This window comes from Prionailurus viverrinus, chromosome A2 (genome assembly GCF_022837055.1).
Source record: "Prionailurus viverrinus isolate Anna chromosome A2, UM_Priviv_1.0, whole genome shotgun sequence".
NCBI classification, from domain to species: Eukaryota; Metazoa; Chordata; class Mammalia; order Carnivora; family Felidae; genus Prionailurus; species Prionailurus viverrinus.
The window spans coordinates 141,514,018-141,535,057 of NC_062562.1; the positions used below are offsets into that span (position 1 = coordinate 141,514,018).

Below are 21,040 nucleotides of genomic sequence, written 5' to 3' on the forward strand. Positions count from 1 at the left end.
TCTCGCAGGTCATGAGCTTGAGCCCTGCATCGGGCTCTGTGCTGACAGCTCAGAGCCTGGAGCCTCTTAAGATTTCTTTGTCTGTCTGTCTGTCTGTCTGTCTCTCTCTCTGTGGCCCACCCCGACTTGCACTCTGTCTCTATCTCTCTCAAAAATAAACAAACATTAAAAAAACATTTTTTAAAGTCTATAGGAATCAAATATGTTGAGAAGTTCAAAGTTCATTAAAAAAAAAAAAAAAAAGCACAGAGAACACAGGGGCACCTGGGTGGCTCAGTCCCTTCAGTGTCCAACTTTGGCTCCGGTCATGATCTCACAGCTCGTGAGTTCAAACCCTGAGTTGGGCTCTGTGCTGACAGCTCAGAGCCTGGAGCCTGCTTCAAATTCTCTGACTCCCTCTCTCTCTGCCCTCCCCTGCTTGTGTGCGCTCTCTCTCTCTCTCTCGAAAACAAATGAACACTAAAAACAAAACAAAACACAGGGAACATAGTCAATAGTATTATAACAACATTGTATGGTGACAGATGGTGACTACACTTTTGGTGGTGAGATATGTTATATACTTGAAACTAACGTAATGCTGTGTGTCAACTCTACTCAACATAAATGAATACTTGGAACAGGAAAAGTTACGATCTCTGACGTAACTAGTACCAGAGTTTCCCCACTAGTACACATCGCATTGGTACTAACAAAAATTCTCTGAAAGGAAGCCCACGTGAGCATTTCCTGGACAGCAGATCTGCCATAAATCCGCTGCAGTAGAGCCCACATACTCAATTAGCAGGAATGAGAAATATTACATAAGCAAAGATAGCGTGACATACAGTATGAAAGAAGAGCTATAACTGATTCACAATAACCCCAAAAAAGTTAAGTCTTAACCATAATCAAAATGGATGTTCATCAGATGAAGCATGATAGGCAATTTGCATCCTGTAATAATGATGTATTTCTTTTGGAGCAAGAAAATATACCAGAGTAAAATATATGGTACCTCAAATATTCACATAGGGACCTACTTTATCACATAGGAGTTAAAGTAAGTTCAGTAATGTGTTTGTTCTGTTGTACTAAACCACGGTAAAGCACTAACACATTTTAGAAAGACTTCCATCAAAATCAACAAAATATTTCAAATCTTACATTTATTAATTCAGATCTTCAGAACCTTAATATTATCCAGAATTACTCAGGCAACTCGAACTTTCTAGGTCATCAAGAAAAATACCCACACAACTCATTAAATAAACTACAATTTAGTTATACAATGAGATACAATACAGCTGCTAAAAAAATAAAAGAACGAAGAGGTTCTAAGTAATAAGGAAAAATCCTCAAGATACATTGTTATGTGAGAAAAAAGCAAGATGTAAAATGAAAGGTGTAGTATGTTAACATTTGTGCACAATAGCAAGAATCAATATTTGCCTAGTATGCATAAAACTGAAAATGGACACAGTTGCTACCTATTTTGTATATGCAAAGGTGTTTTGTGAGGGGAGGAAGGACGAGGCAAATGGAAGATAGCATGGAAGAGAAACTTTTCACTTTCATATATTTTGATTTTATACCATGTGAGTATTTGAGTTTTTCAAAAAATTAAATATTGATGTGAAAATACACACAAAAAAGAAAAAGACCTACTCAAGTCATATCATGGTAGAAGGTTGGGTGAAAAAAAGATCTTTGTGATCTAGAAACTGTAACCCAGGAAGAATTTCTTGCAGCTTTTAAGAAGCCTTCCTTTAAAAAAAAAAAAAAAGTCATTTTTGAGAGAGCGAGAGAACACATATGTGTGAGGTGGGGAAGGGCAGAGAGAGAGGCAGACAGAGGATCCAAAGCAGGCTCTGTGCTGAAAGCGGAAAGTCCCACATGGGGCTTGAACTCACACAATGTGAGATCATGACCTAAGCCGAAGTCAGATACTTAACCGACTGAGCCACCCAGGCGCCCCAAAAAGCCTTCCCTTAAAAATTAAGTGAACATTGCTGAAAATAACATACTATAATATCTAAAGGCATAAAGTAATAAAAAGGCAAACTTTGGCTATTATAAAAAGATAGCCTACGTCTGTAATGAAGGCCAAAGTCTATGGCTTCTTTCATAAACTTTCCCTTTGAGTCTTTTGAAGTCTTAACATGATTAATCAAGACAAGCAAGTTTAAATAAAATTCAGTCGATTTTGTCTTCCATATTTGTTATTCTATATGCAGCAATTCATAATTATCCAAGCTTTTAAAGACAGTAATAAGAATGTGTATACATATTACATGTATTATATAATATAAATAGAAGTATATAAATTATGTGTAATATGTATACACATTTCTTTTGTACACATTATATATCATATATTATATATACACACATATATATATACACACATTTAATTTGCTTGACTTTCATATGTACAATCAAGGGGGGGGAAGAACATGCAAAGAAATTAATCTGAGAGTAAATGGAATTTAAATTCAACATACAACCTAAAGACTTTAGATTCAAAATTTGAGACTCATACATGATGTATAAGAATTATTAGAAAAGAAAAAAAAAAGAGAGGCAAGAATCTTTCTTATTTTTTCAAAGATTTTATTTTTAAGTAATCTCTACACCCAGCCTGGGGCTTGAATTTACAACCCCGAGATCAAGAGACACATGTTCTACCGACTAAGCTGGCCAGGTGCCCCAAGGACCTTTCTAAGGTTGTTTTTAAGGTTTACACTTTACAGTAACCAGATCTATTATGGTGATCCTTTTGCCATGCATATAAATGTTGAATCACGATGCTGTATACCTAAAATATGATGCTGTATTTCAATTATGTTTCAATTAAAAATTTTATCCCTTGTTAACAACTTCAGACTTAAAATTATAGTGTTAAACATCAGTAATGATCTACTCAATAATTTGAAATCATTTAATAAACCAAATTTTATATACTTCCTCAGAAAGCTTAATGTTGCTAGTTTCAAAAGGCATTTTTTTATTCAAAATGCATGAACCAATATTTCTAACTCCAGTTATCATTACTGAAACTGAATGAACATGCCTAACTAGATGTTCGATTGCAACCACCACAGAGGAGTAGGAAGCAGACTGTATTAAAATAAATGGTAGATCATGGTTTTTTTCTTTTAAAAGATTTTTATCATTAATAAACCATAAACTTGGGGGGCAGGGTTAAATGTTAGGATTTTATATAATTTAATTCTACTCTATAATGTTACACTAAGCACTATAAAGGCAAAAACAGCAAGCTAATAATTTTCTCTCTAAATGGAATGGGTGACTGGATCCCATGTACATATTTGGATACTTAAATGTTCTATGTTTTTAATGCATACATTATTTGGGAAGAATTAATTTTGAGCCAAGGTGAGTGACTTAGGCAGGAGGTGCCTAAGGCAGGAGGTGAAAAGATGCTACTAGACTCCTTTTCCTTCTGCTCTTTGGAGCTGCACTGTCTAATAAGGAGCTCACTAGCCACACACAAGTATTTAAAACTGAAAATTCAGTCCCTTTGTCTTACTAGCCACATTTCCAATGCTCAATAGCCATGGATGACTACTTATTAAATGGTACAAATGCAGAATACGTCCACCATCATGAAAAGTTCCATTGGATAGTACTGCTCTGGAAAATCCAAGGGAGAGATTTTATATAAATACTTTATTAGAATAAGACATAGAATTTATAAGGTCAGGAGTGGAACAGAGTTGGAATCATTAGACAAAGGAATATTCATAATAAAAAGAATAAAATCATATTTATTCCAAAATGTCTGGCTAACTAGAGACTCAATTTGAATACAGTATGAAATTCAATTTAACAGATATTATATACTGAAAACAGAAAAATAATTAAGGGCTGGTCTCTGTCTCCAGTGACCTAATTAGGGAGATATGTTTTAAATGAATAACAAACTATGCTACAAAATGAAAATGTACCAAATGAAATGTACCAAAATGAAAACAAAAATAAAGTGCTCTAGAAAGGCTGAGAAGCAAATGCTGAATTCTGACAGGGGACAAAGTAAGGGTAGAGAATCACAGATATCCCAGGGAAGAATAACGTGAGGACTAAAGCACAGAGTCTGGGGTGGATTCCACCACTCACTTGCTAAGCGATTTTAGGTAATTATATACTCATCTTTCCAATCCATTTCCTAATCTGCAAAATGGGGATACTATTACTAACTTCATTTTGTGTTATAGAGTAAATTAGTTAATACATGTAAAGTGTTCTGAACAATTTCTTCATCATAGGGTGATTAAATTTAAATGAAATACAGAAAGTACTCAGAAGACTGCTTGTCATTGTATGTACTTCTTGAATGTTAACTATTATGATACTCACATTATCAGTTGCTATATTTCCAATCAGATCATTTTAAAGCTCTACTACTAGCTTACAGAAACTAGTAATTAGAGAACTAACATTTCCTGTTTTCAGCAAGTTGGTCAATTAAAAAATAAGGAGAACCAGGAAAAAAACCCAAGCCTGCGAAAACATGAAAGAAACCCTCACACCTTTACAGTCTGCAAATCTGGGCTCAGAATTGTAACTAAAAACAACACCTTAGTACAGTAAATATTTTTTACAATGGCATCTAAAGCAGGTTTAGGTGAGTGACAGACCAAATAAATAATCATGTACTATATCTTAATAGAATTTTCACTAACTTTTATACACACGATAAACAGAACATAAGCAGGTACTGCCTGTCCCCCCAACCCTAATACTTCTGGTATTAAAGACTCAGTTCCTTTCTCCAGGGACAAGCACCTGTGTTTATGCTCAATTAAAATTCTCTCCCTAAAATTTAGAATTCCAAACTGAGTCACAGGACTAACGGGTTGAGGGAAGAGATGACTGGAGTTGAGAGAAGTTCCACCAACTCCTGCTGTTGTTCTCAGAACTTCCCAGCCTCCTGCTGCTCCTGAAGTTTTATTGTTCAATTCTGTCCCGGATTCCATGGGATCCTCTGATAGCCAATAAATTCCTTTTTGCTTAAACCAGCCAGAACCAGTTTCTGTTATTTGTGCCAAAGAGCTTTAACTAACAATTGGTTTCTTAAATATTTAAGTAATTCTCATACCTCCAAGTTCTTAATGGAAATCAATGAGAAAAGACACTTTATTCACTATACATATATGCTATTATATGCAATCATATAAATGTGGAGCTGAATTTATACAGTAACTTCCTTTGGCCTGATGTATTTTAATAGCCTGAAAGGACACTATTCTCCATGAATTCTTGACAATTATCTTTTAATATATAGATTCATGCTCAAAACGGAACAGGTTTCTCTTTGGTAAGAATAAAGGGCAACTTTTTGGCAAGAATTCAAACTCTTTCTTAACCTGCGGCAATTAACAACTTGACCTTTGCCTCCTGCTATTAACCCAAGATACAACAGATGGCAGCCAAATAATCTACAAATGCCCAAACATACTATATTTCTCATCTTAACTCATTATGTTTACTCTGCTGGAATATTATGTTTGAAACTTGTCAAACTCCATATACCTAGTTCAAATAGCACACTCTTGATCAAGTTTTTCCACCATGTCCTCAAACACTTCTCCCTCTGCATAATCCCATAACGTTTCATTTACACATCCAATGAAGGACATATCATTGACTGACTTGTGACAGGTCCCTACATAGAGTGTTTCACCAATGCACCATTCATCCTCTGAAAACAAGGGCCATGTATTCTCCAATTATGTACACTTAGTCCCAGCACAGTATTTATATGCATTTTGCATTCATTAGCTCAACTAAACTGAAAGGAGTGTCTTTCTTAGAATCATATTAATTATTGTTACAGTATTTTTAGAAGAATGACAACAGTTCTCTTCTTGGCACTTCAATTAATCATAAACATCTATATGACATGGTGAAAACCCCAAGTTAATGCACCCCCATTACTAATATTTTAAAGCCACCAATCACAGGAATTTGCTTCCACCTCAACCTCCATCCACACAAGAGGGAGGCAAGCCTTCCTTATCCTCCGTCACTGAATTGACCTGGAACCTTTTTCATAATACCAATGTAACACTGACCTGATTATTATAGCTTTATTATAAACCTTAAAAATCAGGTGTGGTGGACCAACATTTTTCTTTTGTGGCTATTCTAGCTCCTCTGAATTTCCATCTAAATGTTATCTATTTATTTATTAAATTTTTAAATGTTTATTTATACTTTTTTTGAGGGGGGAGGGAGAGAGAGACAGAGAGAGAGGGAGAGAGAGAGACAGAGACAGAGACAGAGAGAGAGAGGGAGACGAATTCCAAACAGGCTCTGCACTGTCAGCACAGAGCCTGACACAGGGCTTGAAATCCCACACTGTGAGATCATGACCTGAGCCAAGGTCAGAGGCTTACCAACTGAGCCACCCAGGTGCCCCTATACTTCAATTTTTTAATGTTTATTTATTTATTTAGAGAGAGAGCACACATGAGAGAGCAAGAATGGGGGAGGGGCAAAGAGGGAGAGAGAGAATCCCAAGCAGGCTCCATGCTGTGGCTATGAGCACAGAGCCCAACGCAGAGGTCAGTCCCACAAACCATGAGATCATGACCTGAGCTGAAATCAAGAGTCAGATGCTTAACCAACTGAGTCAGGCACCTCTACCTCAACTGTTTTAAAAGTGAAAAAAATACCTTATTGTGATGAGTTTTTAAAACAAACCACCAAGCTAATTACTTCTATGTTTGACACAATCTTGTTTGCAAGGTGGCTAAAGGGAAAGTTGCTACTAACAAATATTAATGCAACCTTCTTACTTGTTTTATTTGAAAAAACAAACCCGTAATATCTCACTTTATAAAGGAGATACATAAACTCTGATTGTAAAGTACCTTGTTGCATTTATCTTCTCATTCATTAACTTTCATTTTAAAATTGAGAAATCTCTAAACTTGGAAAAATAAAACCCAAGATTCAGGAAAATCATACTTAAGAAATCAGAACATTTTTTATGGAATTAAATTAAAAAATTATTGCTATTTGTATTTGTTTAATGTTACTTAGGACTACAAAGAATATACTAGATTGTCATAATAAAAGGCACAAATTATAGGTCAGTGCAATCTGACAAGATAAAATCCAATTTTAAATGCACTTATGCCAGGGCACCTGGGTGGCTCAGTCGGTTAAGCTTCCGACTTCAGTTCAGGTCATGATCTCACAGCTCACTGAGTTCAAGCCCTGCATCAGGCTCCACGCTTAAGCTCAGAATCTGCAGCCTGCTTCGAATTCTGTGTCTCCCTCTCTCTCTGCCCCCCATACCCTTATTCGTGCTCTGTCTCTCTCAAAAATAAACATTAAAAAAGATTTTTTTTAAATGCACTTATCCCTTTAAGCAATTCTATTTCTTGGAAATTATCAAAGTAAAATAACAGATCAAGTGTGTGAAGATAGATGGAATATATGTATACACATACAAATGTTAGGGGGAATGTTAGAATAAAAAGAAAGAAAAGAAAAATAACTGTCTATTTCTAGGGAATTGGTCAAGCTTCTAGGATGTACCCACTGAAAACAGTATACTTACTGACATGAAACAATGTCAATAAAAAAATAAACATCTGTGTTTGTCAGGGGGTGTTTGTTGAGAATAAGTACACATGTTCATTCACCATTCAATAATTCATGAAAACCAAAAGCTAGGAGGATATACACAAAAACATTAATAAGAATTAGTTCTGGATGATGGGGTTCATAGATGATTTCCATTTTTATCAATATTATTTTGAAAACTGCCTAAGTCTGCACTTAGAAATATAATGTGAATCACATAAGCAATTTCAAATTTTCTACTAGCCAATATATAAATTAAAAATGTGTAGAGGGGTGCCTGGGTAGCTCAGTCAGTTAAGCGTCTGACTTCAGCTCAGGTGATGATCTCATGGTTCATGAGTTCGAGCCCCACGTCAGGATCTGTGCTGTCAGCTCGGAGCCTGGAGTCTGCTTCGGATTCTGTGTCTCCCTCTCTTTCTGCCCTTTCCCCACTAGTACTCTGTCTCTCTCTCTCTCTCTCTCTCTCTCTCTCTCTCAAAAGTAAATAAAACATTAAAAAAATTATTTTAAATGTAATGAATTAATTTTAACATATTTAACTGAATATATTTCTTAATTTGTAATTTCAGTATATAATCAATATTAACATTTTTTTAAGTTTATTTATTTAAGCAAACTCTACACCCAACATGGGCTCGAACTCACAATCCTGAGACCAAGAGTCACATGTTCTTCTGACTGAGCCAGCCACGTGCCCCCACATCAAAATCTTTCTTTAAATATTTATTTTTGAGAAAGAGAGAGAGAGAAAGAGAGAGGGCGGGAGAAAGGGAAAGAGAGGAGACAGAGGATTGAAGGCAGCCTGCTTGCTAATAGCACAGAGCCCTATGCAAGGCCAAACCCATGAACCGCAAGATCATGACCATGACCTGAGGTCAGACCCTTAACCGAATGAGCCACCCAGGAGCCTCTCAATATTAAAATCCTAATGAAATATTTTAATTTTTTTTTTGTACCAAGTCTTAGAAATAGAGTGTGCATCTCACATTTACTGCACATCTCAATTTGAACTAATGACACTTCAAGTGCTCAACAGACACATGTGGCTAATGGTTACCAGGCTCCATTATGGGACAATGCACTGTATTTTTAATGGGAAAGAAAAGTCATTTTTTAAATAATAAGTCACTTGACTGCTATCAGAGGTCTTTTTCCAAAATCTAACACCTGAATATTACATAATATTTTGAGTTACTCAGTTTCCTCGCATTCTGCGGAAAAATTGTTTTTAGAAATGAACAGGTTGGTCTGAGCTCAAGGAAGAAAGAGATACAACAATATAAGAATTAAATAAAAATGTAGCACTAACAGAACCTTCCAGGATATAGGTGGGTGTATGTATGCATAAAGCCAATTCCCTGATTTCCATATTTTCTAATAGTGAATTCCTGATGGTGAAATTGAATAAATATTAACTGATTAGCTATATACTATCAGCATTATTTTCAGGTCTTTCAATGTGAAATTAAGATCATTCTGAGTATGTTTAATCAAATAAAGAATTACAATAACTTATGCTTCTCAAACTTCTCTAAGTTCTCCTCAAAAATAATAAAAAGAACATAATCAGATGCATCAAACTTAGGCTTGAAAAATTAAGGATTCATTCAGAATGATTTCAAATAAACCTAAGAATTCTTATTGGAGGAATTTCCTCCCTCTACTGGAGGTAAGAATTGCATCAAACTTCTCTTCAAAAAACCACACAAACAAGAAGAGAATGGTGTAAAATATTTAAAGTGCTAAAAGAGAAATGCACCAATCTACAATTCTGTATCCAGCATAATTATCCTCGAAAGTGGAAAAGTATTTTTTAAGACAAACAGAAATTGAGAGAATTTGTTCCTACTAGACAAGTAGTCTACTTGCAAGAAGTGCTAAAAATTCCTTAAGGTGAAGCAAATGATATAGGTCATTTGAATATACTTGAAAGAAAAAAGTTTTAGAGAAGGAATAAATGAAGGTTAAATAAAATCTTTTATTTTTCTTCTTTTTTTAATGTTTATTTATTTGTGTGTGTGTGTGTGAGAGAGAGAGAGAGACAGACAGACAGACAGACAGAGCATGAGTGGGAGAGGGGCAGAGAGAGCGGGGGATGCAGAACCCAAAGCAGGCTCCAGGTTCTGAGCTGTCAGCATGGAGTCCGATGCAGGGCTCGAGCCCACAAATAGCGAGATCATGACCTGAGCCAAAGGCAGACGCTCGACCAACTGAGCCACCACGGTGCCCCTATTTTTCTTCTTTATAAATGCTTTAATAGGTAACAGCAACAATGTATTCAGTGATTATGGCTTATAGATCAGTGAAATGAATGACAGCAATATTATAAGGAATGACATAGAAGAATTGGGAGTTTTATGTTATAAAGTACTTCTACCACCCACGAGGCAATATAGTGTTACTGGAAACTGAACTTTGATTGATTATAAACATATATTGCACAATGGAGGAAAACCACTAAAATTTTTTTTAAGAAGTAAAAACGATTATGTTGAGAGGACAGAAAATAGAATCATATAAAATGCTCAATTAAAACCAGGTGTGCCTGGATGGCTCGGTCGGTCAAGTGTCCAATTTCGGCTCTGGTCATGATCTCATGGTTCATGGGTCGAGCCTCACATCGGGCTCTGTGCTGACAGCTCAGAGCCTGAAGCCTGCTTTGGATTTTGTATCTCCCTCTTTCACTGCTCTCCCCTCTCAAAGATACACATTAAAAAAAGAAAAAAGACAGATAAAGAAAGGGGAAAAAAAGGAACAAAGAACAAGGGCAACAAATAGAAAATTAACAATATAGTAGATATTAATCTAATTATATCAATAATTACTTTAAATGTAAATGGTCTAAATATCCCAATTAAAAGACAGAGACTATCAGAATGGATTTTAAAAAAAGAGCCAAGTACATGCTGTTTACAAAAAAAAAAATTTTTTTTTTAATTATAAAGACACAGGCAATTAAAAGTAAAGGGATAGAGAAAAATATACTAACCCTAAATAAAAGAAAGCTATATTAATATTGGGCAAAGTGTGTTTCAGAGCAAGGAAAATTATCAGGTATAAGAGGGACATTATATAATGATAAGGAGACCATGTCTATAGGGAGATATAACAATACTTAATATGTTGCATTTAATAACAGAGCATGAAAATATGTGAGGCCAAAGCTGATAAAACTGCAAGGAGACATAGATGAATCCACTATTTAAGCTGGAGGTTTCAACTTTTAAACATAAAAGTACTAAGAAAACTGAGTAAATATTTTTGTAATTCTAAGCTAGCACATTATTAAATAAAAACTTGATATAACAGAAAGACTATTATATTTAACTTTACAAAACTTTAAAACCCCTGCAATGACCAGGAATACCAAATATGCTTTGTCAAAAGATAAATGACAAACTGCCAAAAAAATACTGTAATATACAATTACCATCTCTAAAGAATTCTTCAAATCACTAAGAAAAAACCCAATAGAAAAAGATTGTCTAAATACAAAGAACAAACAATTCACAGAAGAAATATCTATAAACAGACATAAAAAGATGTTTAACTTCACCAAAAACTACAAACCAAACAGATATATATATATATATATTTTTGGACCTGTGAATCTGTCAAAATGAAAATTAGTTTTAAACCTAGTGTTGATGAGAATATATGGAGTTTAGAAACAACTGCTTTGGAAAACAATTCAGCAGTATATATTAACATTCTTAATGCTCATGCCCTCTGACATCATTTCTTAAGAATTTATTCAACAGAATTACTTCAAAAGGATACATAAAAATATGTATTTGAATGTTCATTGTATGTTTAGAAACATATATGTTTCTAAAGGCAAAAACTTGGAGAGAAAAAAAATACCTATTGCTCTGGGCTGAATTATGTCAACCTAAAAGATATGTTGAGGAGTTCCTGGGTGGCACAGTTGGTTAAGCGTCTGACCTCGGCTCAGGTCATGATCTCACAGTTAGCGGTTCAAGTCCCATGTTGGGCTCTGTGCTGACAGCTCGGAGCCTGCAGCCTGCTTCAGATTCTGTGTCTCCCTCTTTGTCTGCCTCTCCCTCCACTTTCTCTCTCTCAAAAATAAACAAACATTAAAATATATATATATATATATATATATATATATATATATATATACACACACATATATATATATTTATGTTTTAACACTTGTATCTATGAATATGACCTTACTTGAAAAGAGGATCTTTACAAATGTAACCAAGTTAAGATGAGGTCATTAGGGTTGACATTAATCCAATGACTGGTATTCTTATAAGAGAAGACACAGGAAAAGAACACCATGTGATTACATATGTAGAGATTAGAGTCGTGAGGAAAGCCAAGAAACATCAAGGATTGCCAGCAATGCCAGAAGCTAGGACAGAGGCATGGGATGAAGTCTCTCAGTGCCTCCAGGAGGAACCAACTCTGCTGACACCTTGATTTCAGAATGCTAACCTCCTAAGTGAGCAAGAATAAATTTTGCTTTTTTTAAGCCATGCAGTTTGTGATACTTTGTTATGGCAGCCCCAGAAAACTAATACACCCACCAACAGAGATTAGTAAGTTACAAGAAACTCACAAAATAGAGGATGCAGTAATAAAAAGTATGCAACAGATATAAATGGACATGGAAACATATGAAATATATATTAATATACATGAAAAAGTTAAGTTTCAGAACAGCATGTACAATACGAATTTCATGATAAAGAAAACATACCTCTCTGCCTCCAACTCCTCAATGAAACCCATCCTTCTCACATGCCGGCCAAGGCAAATATGGGTTAGACTACTTCCCTGTGCAATCTTGACCTGCACTGACACCTTCACAGACTGAATTCACTCCCAAGGCCTCAATAATCAACACTCTGCAAAAGATTCCAAAAGCTCTACTCCTACAATCTCTACTATCTTGCTATTACCATCAGGATGTTCTGTTGTCATCTGGAATTCACACAGCCAACTGAATATTGCCATTTTTTCCTTCACAACATTGCCATTATATAACCTTGGGATGGCAACTAGATGCCATTCATCTATGTGAACCTGGACTGACTGGTAGTGGCTACCCGCACGATGCACTGAGTATTCAGAGACCGCATCTGGACACAGCAGAAAAAGTGCTATCGGCAACAGGTAGTGTCCACCATGTGCACAAAGACCATGTTACTATCCCTCATAACCCTTTTTTTGTTCTAGATGCTGCTACAATTCCGGTTCCTTAGCCAGGCCAGGTCAGCTGAGAGAATGAATAAGATGTTTAGTAAACTTTAAACTCTTACTTAATTATTCCCATTATGAATGTAATTTCTAATTTTCCCCATCTCTAGATCCTTCCTGATACTTTTTTAATGAAAAATCTTTTTTTGCCTCTTTACTAGTAACTTAAGGACTAAAGTTTAACCTCTAAGTCTGAAGTTCAAAGTCTTCCAAAATCTGGCCTCAATTTACCCTTCAAACTTATCATTATGTTCTGAAACAAATACTATTCTCATTTCTAGCCAAGCCAGTCTATTCAATATTTCCTAACACTCCATGTCAATTTTCTACTCTAAACGTACACGTTTCCCTCTACTTGAACTCAGGTGGTTCCTTGCTCCTGACAAATTGTATACCATTTAAGGTCCTCATGTTCAAGGCCCACAATGATGCAGCAAATGCCACAGTGATATATCTATCTTTCCTATTATTTAATTTTTTATTATATGCTGGCTAGTGAAACATATCTTTTTATGCAAGATTTTTGTCCTCCCCAGCTACTTAGTAAACAACATAGTTGTAAGAACTGAATCTTCCTACTCCCTCCATGTATTTGAAGATACTGGGGGAGTGTTAGCATCTCAATAAATCCTCAATACTTGATGATGATATTTCATTAATAAAAACAGTGGAAATTTGGATTTCTGATTAGCTTTATGTGTTGCATACAAATCAATTAGCTCCTTTACTATAATGAAAATTTCTCAAGTATTTAGGTATCCTCTGATATTTTTATGGCAACATAAATTCACCATAGTGGAGGGAGAATTTCACTTAAATTTTTTTATTTTGGAACCAAAGACATGATAAATACACAATTTCACCTCTATTTTAATACTTAAAAATACTACATAGTTTTAGCTTCTCCAAATCTAAGGGTTTAACTGTAAAATGAAACTTGAAAAACATTTCATTGTCCAAAGATTACTGTGTGCTTGGCTTATGATAATTTTTTATCTCATATCATTTTTAACAGCAGTTTATATTCCTAGATGTCTTTCATATTTCCCTTTTGTTTCAATTTATCTGGTATTTAATGAGTTCTCCTTTTACAAAGACATATTTCTATAGTAAATCTTCAGGTCAAGTTAAAAATAAGTTTAAAAAATCACTATAGCAGAGGAACCCCGGAGTCAAGGATACTGAGAAACTAAGTAAACTATCAGAAAGCCATAGTAATTGAACTATGAAGTTACTACAAATCTTTCAATTGATTCTATTTTCTAAAGGTTTTTTCTAAATATGCCTCTTCAACATTACTCTACACCCAATTATTTGGTCTCTTTAAAAAAGGGTCACAATTCCGATAGAACAATAAACTCCAAAGTGAAATTAATATTGTCTAAATAATCTCACTCTCCTATACTGATATTATAGTCACTAATCCTCCACTAATTTTATAATACTGACAGATACAATAGATAGAAACAGGATATATTTCTGTTATACTATATATACGAACAGAGTTAAGTATACTAAATGTTTCCTAATTACTAAACAATACTTAACCACTTAAAAATATTAGATTGTTCAGTCACACACCGATTAAGAGTTATATTTACAGTTAACGATATATATTACTGTGGACAAGAATGTATGAACTTGTTTTGCTTCCCATCTTTACAGTGAAAGTGACCTCTATACTAATGCTGGGTTCTATAAAGTCCTAAAGAGACTAATTTATAATGAAGCCCAACTCTGTCTACTCTTTTAAACCTCAACTTTGAATCAGTCTCTAAAATAACCAAGTTAGTTCACTATAGCTGTTAAATCTAACGCTTAAACTAAAAACGTTTTAAAAATCTTTATACCATTTTCTCACATGCTTCTCCAAACAGCCAGAACACTCTACATACATTATAGCATTATTCTCTGAAATCCTTAAGCAAGCCCATCTTACAAATCTAAACACTAAGGCTCTTACTGGTTGAGAAATTTCCCTATATTATAAGCTAAGAATAACAAGAAATAGGGGATTTATAGCCAAGATCTGCTGTATTCTTCTAAATCTCCTCCTATACTTATAGTCTACCAGACAAGACACTTTTATATTCACCTTTTTCCTCTATACAAGGTTGCCCTTTCAGTTTTGCATATTCCAAATCCCAAATGTTAACCTTTTTTCTCTTTCCATACTCAAGGTGAAATACATTCTCGGCCCTAACTTCCCAGCAATGCTGTCTTAACTCAGGCCTTCATCAAAACAATGATCCATCTAGGCACCTCTCCCTGTAAACCTATTTAAGAATTTAGAACAGAAACAAAGTAACAGTTGGACAGCTACTCTTACCACCTATATTAGTTCAGCAGCTGACTTAAACCACATTGTTCTTATAAAGGAAGATTTAAGTCCAGATAAAACTTGCATCAGAAATTGAAGATTTTAACAACATGATCAAGCAATGAGAAATGCTGAATGAGCTCGTAGGGAATAAATGAGTTAGCAACTATAATTAATAAGTATTCAGTGATCTGTATGCTAGATATTATAAAAATCATAGACTACGTAGGTATAAGGTCTAATCTTCCATAATTACATATAGGGTGAGAAAATAAAAAATCTAATGAAAGAATATAAGTAGGTTAAAACAAGTGCTCAGGAATCAAAAGAAATAAAGATTAAAGATGGTTAATAAAAATGGTTTTTTATGCACCACTAAATCTTGAAATAAACAAACTAGTTGAATGTGGCAGAGAAAAGCATCAGTCAACATTACCAACTTAATCCATTTGGACCACAGATGGTTGTAGAGAGGTAGTATGAGGTTTCATTTTTCCCAATCCTTAATTTCTTACTTATTCAGCACTATATATATTAAACTCCACTTGGCAAGATGGCATATACTCTAGAGAAAGTAAGCTAAATCACAGTACATGAAAAACAACAAAACTAACTACAAAACAAGACCTGATCTTGTTTTTAACTCTTCTTAACTGTTCCAAGAAAATACTACCAACTAATGAATTGCATCAGAACTATTTAGGTAAAAGTATATAACATATATTGACATATCACATATAACTCAAATGAAACCTCAACTTTCACAAAATCTATTTTTTAAACTGTGGCAAAATAGATTTACTTAAGATTCACTTCTTCCACGAAACCCATCACCAATCCAGAGTTTAATATACAGACATATTTCCATTTAGTGAAGTATGTATGTTTCTGCATCCTTTTTCTGCTGGTGGTTACACCTGTCTTTGACCCAATTCTCTTCCCTCACCTGCTATATCTAAGGGGAATGAAATCCTACTAGAGACTTTTTAAATGTCCTGGAATTCCCACCAGCAATGCTTTAATTCAGGCCCTCATCATATCTTATGTGGACTGCTGTAAATACCTACCTGATCTCCTTTGTCTCCACTGTTACTACCTTCAATCTGCCTTCTATAGTGCTTTCACCTTTCTCCCAAACTTTCTAAAAGTCGTATCTGATCTTGTGGTCCCCCACTAACTACTGCAATACTTCCTCAACTGTATCTCTCTTACATCTATGAAATACAGATTGATATCTTAACAGGTTAGAGAAAATCTGTACTAAAACAACAACAAAAAAACCCAACTTCGTTTTAATTTAATCTTAACTCACAAAATATACATCCAAGATTGAAGGGAAGCATATTAACATGTCAAATGTGTTTCAGGAATACCCTATCAGAAAACAGTAAACTTCAGCAGTGAGTCTCAAACTGTGATATATGTTAAAGTCTCCTGTTGACCTTACTAAAAATAGAAATGCCTGAGTTCCACCTCAGGCCTACTGAATATTATCTAGAGATTCGACCTAGCAGTATTTGTAATCTCCACAATATTTCTAATGCATACCTAAGTTTGAGAACCTAGGCAGAAACTCTCCTTGCTCCATAACAAACTATTAGTAGGTCCCAACTTTCCAAGCTGTTTCACTCCTCTCATCCACCTGGGAGTTACCTACCAATCTTAAATATTCAGGTATCACCCATTCTAAAAAACTTTCACTCATCTGCTCTCCCACCATTCTCTTTTAATCTCCTAAACTTTTACAAAAAATAATAACATCCATATATTTGCGTATGGTCCTTCTAATCCACAAAACTACTCCATAAGACAGAATCCCTATTTTAGAAATAAGAAAACCAATTCTACCACAGGGAGTTAAAAACAAGATTTAAAAAAAAAAACAAAAAACTTGTTGTAAGTGACCATCTGAGTTTGAACTCTGGTGTGCTGACTACAAAGCCAAGACATTTTCCATTGAGACATGCAGCCTCCTATACATCACTCTGAAGTATTGACTTACTCATCAGCTTACACATTTGTTTCCCTTTTTAGACACAGTAAGCTCCTTGAGGGCAGGCATCAACCCTGATTTTGACCTCAACATTTAGTTACTCAATATATATGTGTTGAGTCACAGAAGGAATGCAGCTCCTCCAGAACTGGGACTATTAACTACTGTTTAATTTCTTGAATTCTTAGTTAGAGCTCTAAATACACTTCTTCCCTAACAAATTTGGTCTGACTTTTGACTTTTTCTTTTTATAAGACAATGTATTTCACTATTATTTTAAACTACAAAAAGCCACACAGTGGGCAAAGAGGAAAAAAAGGATTGTTCAAAAAACAATCGTTCTGGGGCACCTGGGTGGCTCAGTCGGTTAAACGCCCGACTTTGGCTCAGGTCATGATCTCCTGTTTCATGAGTTCAAGCCCCACATCGGGCTCTGTGCTGACAGCTCAGAGCCTGGAGCCTGTTTCGGATTCTGTGTCTCCCACTCTCTCTGCCCCTCCCTCCCATGCTTGTGCTGTCTGTCTCTCAAAAAATAAATAAATGTTAAAAAAAACTTTTTTTTTTTTTTTAATTTTTTTTTTTCAACGTTTATTTACTTTTGGGACAGAGAGAGACAGAGCATGAACGGGGGAGGGGCAGAGAGAGAGGGAGACACAGAATCGGAAACAGGCTCCAGGCTCTGAGCCATCAGCCCAGAGCCTGACGCGGGGCTCGAACTCCCGGACCGCGAGATCGTGACCTGGCTGAAGTCGGACGCTTAACCGACTGCGCCACCCAGGCGCCCCAAAAAACTTTTTTTTTTAAAACAATCTTTCTTACTTTACTCTCAAAGAACTGGAGACTTCAAATATTAATCTTCACAAAAAATTTCATACCACAAGAGCAGGCCACTAAAAAGTGTGATTTTAAATGACAGAAATTCAAAAGGTAAAGGTGACTAGTAAGAGACAACATAAAGATATTGGGCACTGAATACGGACAGCGTATTCAGCAATCCACTTAAGCTAACCAGAAAGAAAGCTCTCTTTCTCAATCACAGTATTCTTTCAGATCTTTCATTTTGAAACGAGGAAACATTACAGGTAAGCATAAAGCAATCAGTCGGTGTACTCACGTTTAAATGTAATGTCCTTCCTGCCTAAAGTTAATGTGTCTGGTATGTCAAACAATACAACTACTTCCTTTCTGACACAGATTTCATAGCAAGTGTAAATAAACTGGCAAAATTTTAAATTTTTCATTTGCAAATAATGTAACATTTGAAAACCTGGAGATTCTCATAAATCAAAAATATACAAAAATTGGTGCTGCTTTAAGAATCTTACACTCTAATTTTATCAGGTTTTGGTGGGTAAAAAAAGTGATAATTCCTTTAGCACCACTTTTTGAAACAAATCAGTAACAAGGGAAGAAACCATTCTGAAACAACATGATGTAGTGGAAAGCACAAGAGACTAGGCATCAGGAGTCCTGGTTTCTAGTTTTGGTTACATTCCTAAATTGCTGTGTGACTTAGGGTTCACTGGCTCCGTTTTCTCATTTGTTTAAAAGGGAGGGAGGGGGCTTGGTTATCTTTGAAGTTGTTTCTCAAAACACTGATATTAAGCCAGTCGTCTTATTTCATTCTTATCAGTAAAATGTAAAACACATTTGAATTAAATGTAATAATTCAATCTCCAACAGGATACAAAAGGTTCATTCCTGTGAAGTTAACAATTAACTCATAGGGTAACTTTCCAGAAATTGTCCAATCCTAACCTCTTAAACAAGCAGGTGTAGCCCAGTTGGGCAGATTTAACACTGCTAACAACAGTTGTGACTTTGCACTGCTCTGCTGACATTTCAGTCGGAGCTCCCCGGGTTCCTGTGGCACATGCTGTGCAGGTGCTAACACGCAAAGAGAGGAGAAAGGAACCCCAACAGCGTTTCAACAAAATCAGCCAGGGTCCAACCCAGCCACCGCAGTCAGATGCAGCCTGACAAGGCCTACACCACAGAGCAGAACCTCCCCACCCCCAGAAGTGCCAGCAGCCAATGTAATGAATGCTTCCGTCAACAACACACATTCCCCTTCCCACAGCAGAACTGCTTGCTCCCAACCAGCCATCTGGGGTTGGAACAGGCCGCACAGCACCAACCTAAGAATCACTCTCAGGCCCCAAAAGGCCAAGAACTACTAGAGATTGCGGTTCCCCTGCGCATGGTTGTGGGGAGAACAGCACCTCCTCCCACCAATGCAAAAAAAAAAAAAAAAAAAAAAAAAATCAGTGGGGAGGAGAGCAGAAACCAGGCCTGGTCGAGATTGCTGGAGAAATAAACGCTGTTTCTCTGCAATGGGGAGCAGTAGCATTTCCTGCTCTCATTCTGAACCGATGCACTAGACTTCACCCCCTCCTAAGATCCTAAACGGGGATTAAAAACCACATTCCGGTCCACTTCATTCATATTTGGGCTTCATTCCTCGACCTACTCACTCCTGAAACCTCTGCCATTGTGAAAGGAGCCCCCCCCCCCCCTCCCCAAGATCAAGCGGCAGGAGGTGAAGCGAGGGCCGGTACAGAGGCCCGGTTTTTAAGATCGAGGAGCTTGTGCACGAATAAAATCCCCTTGTGGCCTGAGAGCAAAGTTTGAACCAGTAGCTAGGGCGCAGACCTGGGCCCGGCCAGGCAGGGTTCCAGGGCAGGCCTGCAGAGGTGACACTTCCCAGCTCACAGGCAACTTCGGGAGGCGGTGTCCGGCCGCCCCGGCCGGCACTGCCCAACACCCGGGGAGCCGGGCTGGCTGGAGGCCTGGCCGGGAGCCGGACCCTCCCCGCGCCGCTCCCGCCTTCTTCCCCACTCCCACTTCCCGGCCCACAAGCCCGGGCCCGAGAGGTAACTTCAGGGGTGGCGACGCGGGTCTCGGCCACTGACCACACATTTCTTGCCGAGGAAAGTGAAGAGAGACTCGTTCTCCTGCGGGGTGAGCAGCAAGGACCCCACATTGGTGACCCTCCGCGGTGGAGGCGGCTGCTGCTGGCCGGAGCTCATGGTTTCACCGGCTGGGTTGCGAGTCCAGGGCCGTCTCCGGAGAGTAGGCGAGTGCTCTTTCCCCTCTCGGTGACAGGGGCGGGAGGAGGGGAATCAGAGGCGCAGCATCTCGCAGCTCCTCGGGCGCCGGGAGGAGGAGGAGGAGGCCACGGGGAGGAGGAGGCCACGGGAAGGAGGAGCCAAAGGCAGGCCGCACAGAGAAAGGGAAGCTCCCAGCTCCCGCCCGGCGAGGCTCTGGCCGGATGGTCGTTGTCCTCGTACTCCGGCGACTGCGCTAAACTCCCAACTCCTCCTCCAATCCTTCTTCGGCTGCGGCGGCGGCGGCGGCGGCGGCAGCGGCGGCGGCGGTGGCGGCCGCACAATCCAACATGGCAGCGGGGGCGGACGAGACCACAGGACGCAGGACGCGGGGGAGCGCGCCGGAAACGCGCGGCTGCGGGCCGGGCCCCGGAGGAGCTCCCCCCGCCAACCACGCCGCGGCCGGCCTTGCTGCGCCGGGCCAAGGCCCCGCCCCCTTCCGGCCGAGTCGCGGACCGCACCGTGAGACGCGGACTGCACGGTGAGACGCCGGGCGGGGGTTCAGTCTATCGGCCCACGGCTCTAGCCTCCTTCCTGCGGTGCTTGCGCCCGGTGGCAGCTGCCTGCACAAAGAAGAGCCGCCCGCCCCTGTCCGCCCCTGTTCTGTGGACGCACACCTTTGCGAAGCATCAGTGCAGACCAGGTCCCCCTTCCCCGAATAGCTCTTATTTCTGGGGTGCGGAGGCCAGGCGTCTACACTGAGGGTTAAAACGGTCTGGAATCTGGAGACAGAAGTGACGCTCTCCCCTGTGCTCCTCGGTGGTTTAGGTCAGAGCCGCAGGTGCCTGG

At 37.9% G+C, this 21,040-nt stretch overlaps 1 protein-coding gene across 1 annotated transcript in view; it reads right to left on the minus strand.

Moving 5' to 3' along the window:
• The window catches only part of WASL (WASP like actin nucleation promoting factor), a 63,145-nt gene extending 42,579 nt beyond the window's left edge, over nt 1–20,566 (minus strand). The window contains exon 1 of the mRNA XM_047841051.1: nt 20,057–20,566. Within this exon, the coding sequence (XP_047697007.1) occupies nt 20,057–20,173 (117 nt within the window). The 5' untranslated portion in view covers nt 20,174–20,566. The remainder of the gene's footprint in view (nt 1–20,056) is intronic.
• Nucleotides 20,567–21,040: the final 474 nt, after the last annotated feature.